General features: G+C 41.9%; 1 protein-coding gene across 2 annotated transcripts in view; it reads left to right on the forward strand.

The window, feature by feature from the left end:
* LOC108791906 (wiskott-Aldrich syndrome protein family member 3-like) overlaps positions 1 to 6,753 on the forward strand; it is a 30,951-nt gene that overhangs the window by 6,248 nt on the left and 17,950 nt on the right. For both annotated transcript variants that reach the window (XM_018562539.1, XM_018562540.1), the window contains exons 3-4: positions 2,698 to 2,851; positions 4,803 to 4,920. In XM_018562539.1, the coding sequence (XP_018418041.1) occupies positions 2,698 to 2,851; positions 4,803 to 4,920 (272 nt within the window). The remainder of the gene's footprint in view (positions 1 to 2,697; positions 2,852 to 4,802; positions 4,921 to 6,753) is intronic.

Below are 6,753 nucleotides of genomic sequence, written 5' to 3' on the forward strand. Positions count from 1 at the left end.
TAATTTATTTGTCATACACAAATAAGTTTTTAAAAATCTGGCCTTTTTTACATTAATAATTGTGACCCCTGTCTTTGCTGCTGCTTGGACAGTAGACAGTGCTGCCCTTCTCTAATTACAGCTGCACTAGTGTGTGTATGTAGTAGCAGAACAGAGGGGTGGAGCAGAAAGGCGTCCCTTCAGCACAAGTAACATGTGACATCTCCTTTTTTCCTGTGGTTTCTGTGGTGGTTATGCAAGATATCCACCTAGTTGTACCCAGGCAATCTAATTTCAAATTTCATGTTAATAATCACTTAACAGGGTTGGAGGGGACAGAGTTGAATCTTTATTAAAAAGGGGTTTATTTACAATGGTCTTTAAGCACAGCCCTACATGATACAACTAATAGAATAGTGCAAACAGACACCTGAGAGTATTTAAGAATGGAAAAAAATACAGATATCCAGCATAGATAGATGAACACTGGAACTTGCCCCAGTATATTAACAGGCCATATTTTCATCATTATGCTGATATTTAAAACAAATGAAGTGTGTGCTAAATTAGCACTTGTTAGTAAAAGTAGCTCCAAGAGATAGATTTCATACATATGCTAAATTTACCAGATGAACCTCACCCAAACATCTGAAAATGCTGGCAGTAATTGGACAGATCTAAATTTCAATTAATTGAGGCACTTCTACCCTCTCCTCCGACAGGCGCCCAGGCCCAAATGACCTACTTGTACAGAGCGTTATTTTCCAATGCTGCTTTGCAATCATTTTTAATGCATTAATCAGGCCATGTGTTCATTAAGAGACATTTAATCTGAATAGGAAAAATTTGCATAGTAGGCAATGAGTTATACTGAGGTCATAAATGACATACTGATCAAAGAATCTTTACTGTAAGGGTTAAAATGTGTCGGACACTGCAGGCCCCGTCGACAGTGTCCAACACAGTTGGTCGCACTAGCATCATGGAAGGGGGCCCGGGACCGCGGGCCGACTTGCGATCATGATCTACCAGTGTTAGCTTTGTGAATGGCGATGATAGATCACGCTCAACCTAATGGGCACCCCTGCTCTAGAGACTGGATGTTTTCTTATATATATTTGCTGCTTTTCATAAAGTTTAATAACATGTATCAGTTATATTCAAAATAGACAATGGCTCATTGTATCTCGGCACCAACATTGTCTTTAAAGAAGTAATATGATTCAGATTAATTTTGGTCTGTGAAACATTTGTTGTGCTGGTATTAATATTGATATAATAATGTGATGGTATAATTTTTATTGTGGTAATATTATTAGGGGATTGTTAGGGGCCATACATACCTAAGCACACATGTTGCAGTGCTCATGGTAATAGGCCCATAAAGTTTCCCTTAAAAAACACCTTATGCTGCAGATATGAACCAGCCACAAATATGTACATAGGAAACAAATATACCTATCTGGGAGTAGGTGAGTAAAATCTCCACCCTCTTTAAGAACTCCAGTACTGTTGCTATCTGACAATTGTGGGTGTGTTGGATCAAGTTATGGTTTGGCACTTTGATTCCTCCTGCCAACTGCTGTGCCGCCTACTGTGTCCTGTACCGGCAGGAGGAACCACAGGCAGGCTATCTGACACACTGGGATGTGTTTGGTATTACAGCGCCTGGTGCTCACTTATAAATGTGCATGTGTCAGATTCCTTGCATCCCAAAGGGAGAAACTCTAAAACCAGGGTGATGTGGTGAACAACCTCACTAGCATTTATAGTTTCCATCAGAAGTACTCCTGGACGCCTGGTCAGAAAACCTGTCGAGTCACTTGGGATTGCTTAAAACTTTTCAAATAGTACCCTCATATATTTCAGCGGCTCCTCAAATCCTAAGCACTATCAACATTGAGACCCAATAATCTAAAGTTACAGAGGCTGGGGGTAGGGCATACCCTGTTTCCCCGAAAATAAGACCTACCCCGAAAATAAGACCTAGTACTATTTTTGTGAATTGCTAAAATATAAGACCTACCCCGAAAATAAGACCTAGTTGTGACCATTCCCAGGTCCAGTGGTGGCATAAGGGGGAACTTGAAGAGCCGAGGGAGAGAATCAGCAGTACCAACAAAGCCAGCGCTAGAGGAAGCGAGGCGGCACCGGAGGGAGCAGAGCCGCATAAGCCAATGTCTCCTCTATAGCGCTGGCTCCTGTCACAGGCAGAGTGATACCAAATGCACTCCGCCTGTGAGGAATCGATACTGAAAGTGCGCTTCGCTCATTCTGGCCAGCGATTGGTTAGCAAATTGCTCTTAGAAAGGTACCGCACCCCTAATTGCTTTGATCACCATATTTTTGTACATGAATACATGTAGAGTTTTGTATATTTAAAAAAAAAGACCTACCCCGAAAATTAGACCTAGTGTGTTATTTTGAGCCAAAAAAAATATAAGACAGTGTCTTATTTTCGGGGAAACACGGTATATGGGAACATATTCTTCAGGGTTAGGTTTAAGAGTGAAGTCAAGGTTTTTTGGTCAAGCGTTAGGTAAAGGGGTAAGCATCTTACATTGCGTTCATTTGTAATAGTCTGGAGAAAAGAAAATGGGAAGAAACTTAGAGTTGGCTAAATGAAAAAAATAACATTTTAGTCAATCATTTATAAAATTAGTTGCATTATAGACTACTCCACCGCACTGTGCATAACATTTGTGTATCTGTGCTCAGTTTCTTTGCAGGACATTAATATGAGGAAAGCTTTTAAAAGCTCCACAGTGCAGAATCAACAAGTGGTGTCTCGGAATTCCATCCCAAATCCAGTCATGGAGATGTACCAAAGATGTGACAAGCCTCCACCCCTCAATATTCTCACCCCTTACAGGTGAAAACAGCACATGTGGGCATTTGACTTTTTATAATGTCATTTTCCCAAACCCTAACAGATCAAGTGAAGCTTAAACCTACAAGGAATGTTTATTAGTTCAGATACAGTTCTATCTATCGACTTTTGTACTGCTGTTCAGCCTCAGGAACCGATGATAACACAGCCATGTTTTCAAACATCAGAGACGTAATTAGCCATGGTGTTATAGTACCCAAAAATTTGGAATTGGCTGTAATAAACTTGTCAGTTATTATACAGGTGCTCATGGGAACAAACATCATATTAGTCCTATAACTTAAATCTGAACGCCAAGCAAATATAAAACACCATTTAATCCAGTTATGTAATTGTTAAATACAAATTATTTAATTAGGTTTTTGTTATTGCAGATAGTTTGAAAACTTCAAATCTGACTATATTAGCTTCCTATAATCTCTTGCACTGCAGAACTCAAACTGAGTTAGGGAAGCCCAACATTATAGGTTACCAGGGCTTTTTATTCATTGCACAGTGCTGTCAGTCTAACATTGTGTACATGCTTCAGGAGGGGAGAGCACAGAAATTACCTGTTGCTCATTCAGTGTCCAGTCAGCTGGCTGCAGCAGAGAGGTGACACCACTGTACTCCTTAACTGTTATACAGACAGCTGTGTCTCTTGGCTGTGTGGTATGACAGAGGTTTATGAATGACAAAAGTTGATAAACTCACAAATATTTTGGCAGGTGAAGCAGTTTACACGTTTGTATTTCAATTCTGTATTCAGCTTTTTGGTTGGAATTCAATTTTATTGAGCTAGGTAGCAGAATAGGGGACAGTAAGTCAAATGACAATCAAGACAGAAAAGTGTACTGAGCATTTGGTTGAGATTGTGTATAGAGGTCAGTTATGTCATGTTATAATACTATACATGCTGATGTGTTATGGTTATGATAAACAATAGACAGTGGGGGACATGTATCAAGCAAATTGGTGACACAATTAGTTGCAAATCAGGCTGCCTCTCATTTAGCAATGTCTCTGCGACAGTTTTACAGACACGTGTCTTTGTATTCCTGGGCACCCAAGTGCAACAGTTTGCAAAAGTCTATGATTATTGAAGATGAAAGGGATTTTCACTCTAAACAGACACGTACTTATGATATGGCCAGGGTCAGTGTCTTTTTGTAAGTAATCAATATGTATTTCTATTTTCAGCCCAAACGGAAGATTAAATTCTTCTGTCCTGCAAGCACCCAGTAGACTGACAGTAACTGCCACATCTAGAGTCTCTAGAGTTACCCATCAGCAGAAATGTCTAACCAAACCAATTCCATTTTTGTATGGTGATTATGTCCTGTGGATATTTGTACTGGCCATTTCTGTACCATTTACAGCCTGATTACTGTCCAGACATTTTGAAGTCCTGTTTATAAGATCATGGGCATCATACTGTATGTCCATAAATATCATAACAATATATCTAAATAATTAATGTTTCTATTGGTAGTTAACTGTAAGGCCTTGTTCACACCGAATGCAGAGCAGATCCGCTCAGGTTTCTGCACACGCAGTGCAGTGGGTTGTGCCGCGTTTTTTACTGCGTTTTTGATGCGTTCCATGCCGTTTTTGGTAAAATCATTTTTTTAAACATGGGCTTTTAATGCGTTCCAGGCATTTGCATGCGTTTTTGATGCATTTTTGATGCATTTGCATGCGTTCCAGAGCAGGTTAAATAGGGCTTGCTGCAGTTTTTTCACCTGCTTTGGACCTGCTCTGGAACTGCACGCTGCGATGTGAACTGGAGCAAAAAATACTATTGGAATACATTGGACGCAGTTTTGATACGGTCTGCAACTGCTCTGCACCTGCTCCACGCTTGGTGTGAACAAGGCCTTAGGGTGTTATATAGCACAGCTATCCATTGAACATTCCTTGCCTCTTCTCATATAAATTCATTCTGTTCTCATAGAGATGACAAGAAAGATGGCCTCAGATTCTACACTGATCCTTCATATTTCTTCAATTTGTGGAAGGAGAAGATGTTACAAGCTACTGAGGACAAAAGGAAGGAGAAGAGGCGACAGAAGGTACAGTAACTGGACCAAGATGTGTACTCTGCTCTGCAATTCCCAGTGTATTAATATGTATTAAAAGGTAGAGACTTCTTATATATTAACTAGGGATGCACCGATACCGATCCTTCTATCGGTGCCGATACCCCATATTTGGGCAAGTACTCGCACAAATGCTCCCGATGCCTATCCTGATACCGGAAATTCCGGTATCAGGAAGCCGGGTGGTGAGTCATTACGCGCTGCCTGGCTTCCTGATTGGCCAGGAAGCCGGCTCCATACTCCCTCGTCACAAGGCAGAGCCTGCTGTCAGCTGGGTGGATCACCAATATTTTCAGGGTCCGTCCCGCTGCAGCACGGCCCAATATATGCTGACCAGTGGCGACTCTAGGAACAATATATAGGGGGGGCACATAAGATACCACAGTCAAAACTGGGGGGGCACTAATAATTTTCACCACCAAATCATACCACTGAAAAAACTAAATAAGTATATATAAATAAAAGATTACAAATATGAGAGTAATGCGGTATGCAAATATATATATATATATATATTTCTTTATCGTACAATAAAAAGGTATGTGTATGTAGACAGATGGGTTAGACTCAGGGCCAGAAATGTGTGGTTTAATGTCTCCCTCTCTCCCTCCTGTGCGGCTATCTACCATAGAGTGCTGGGAGTGATGTAATTTTCTCCGAGCACCGTGGAGATTGTGGGCGACGGTGGATTACATGTCGCAACCGATGAGAGCTGATTTAATTGCAGATGTAATTGGCGCCCGGTGGTTGAGACATGTAGTCCAATCCCGCCTACAATCCCAAATATCGCCAGGCGCCGATGCCATCCGCAATGAAATCAGCTCTCAACGATTGCGGTGTACAGGATTCTAATCCCAGAGCGGCAGCCTAATTTAGCGGGCAGGGGCGGATCCAGAGTAATTAAAATGGATCTGTCATCCACATTGCACATTACTATGTTTTTTTGCTGTAGAGCTTTGTGATACACATGATCCTGGCACAGAGTGAAGGATGGAGGGCCCCAGAGTGAAGGTAGGGGGCCCGGGAACCTGCATTGTCGGCGGTTACCAGGGCCCCCTTCCTCCTGTCTGGGACCCCCAAGTGACAGAATGCTAGGGCCTAGTCACATAGCTGTGTACCCCTGTAGCTGGAACTATGTGACCCTGGTAGTTCTTCCACTGTATAGAGGACTATAAATCCCAACAATACATTATACAATGCAGAATACCACCAGCTATAAAGCATTACAAATCTCAGCAATATATTATACAGCAATGCACAATACCACCAGCGATAGAGGACTACAAATCCCAGCAATACATTATACAGCAATGCACAATACCACCAGCTATAGAGGACTACAAATCCCAGCAATACATTATACAGCAATGCACAATACCACCAGCTATAGAAGACTACAAATCCCAGCAATACATTATACAACAATACAGAATAATATAATTTGTTAGAGAGCACTACAAATCCCAGCAACACATTATACAGCAACGCAGAATACCATTATCTATAGAGGACTGGTGCCGTATACTGGTATTCGGTGCCATGGAGCTCTGGGCCAGTCCCTGGGCACACTGGCCGTCGCCTGCTCCTCATTAATGGGCTGCTCCTAGGATTTAATGAAAACGTCTCCACATCCCCCTGCCAGCTCCCATGACCTCCCATGCCAGCTATGGGGTACACAGCTCACCTGACCTCCAATCCTAGCTATAGGGTACAGACCACACCTGACTTCTCATCCCAGGCTGGGGTACAGAGCTCACTTGAGTTCTAATCCTGGCTATGAGGTACAGAGACTACCTGACCTCTCCC

This window comes from Nanorana parkeri, unplaced genomic scaffold, assembly GCF_000935625.1.
Source record: "Nanorana parkeri isolate BGI_ZX_2015 unplaced genomic scaffold, ASM93562v1 scaffold582, whole genome shotgun sequence".
NCBI lineage: Eukaryota > Metazoa > Chordata > Amphibia > Anura > Dicroglossidae > Nanorana > Nanorana parkeri.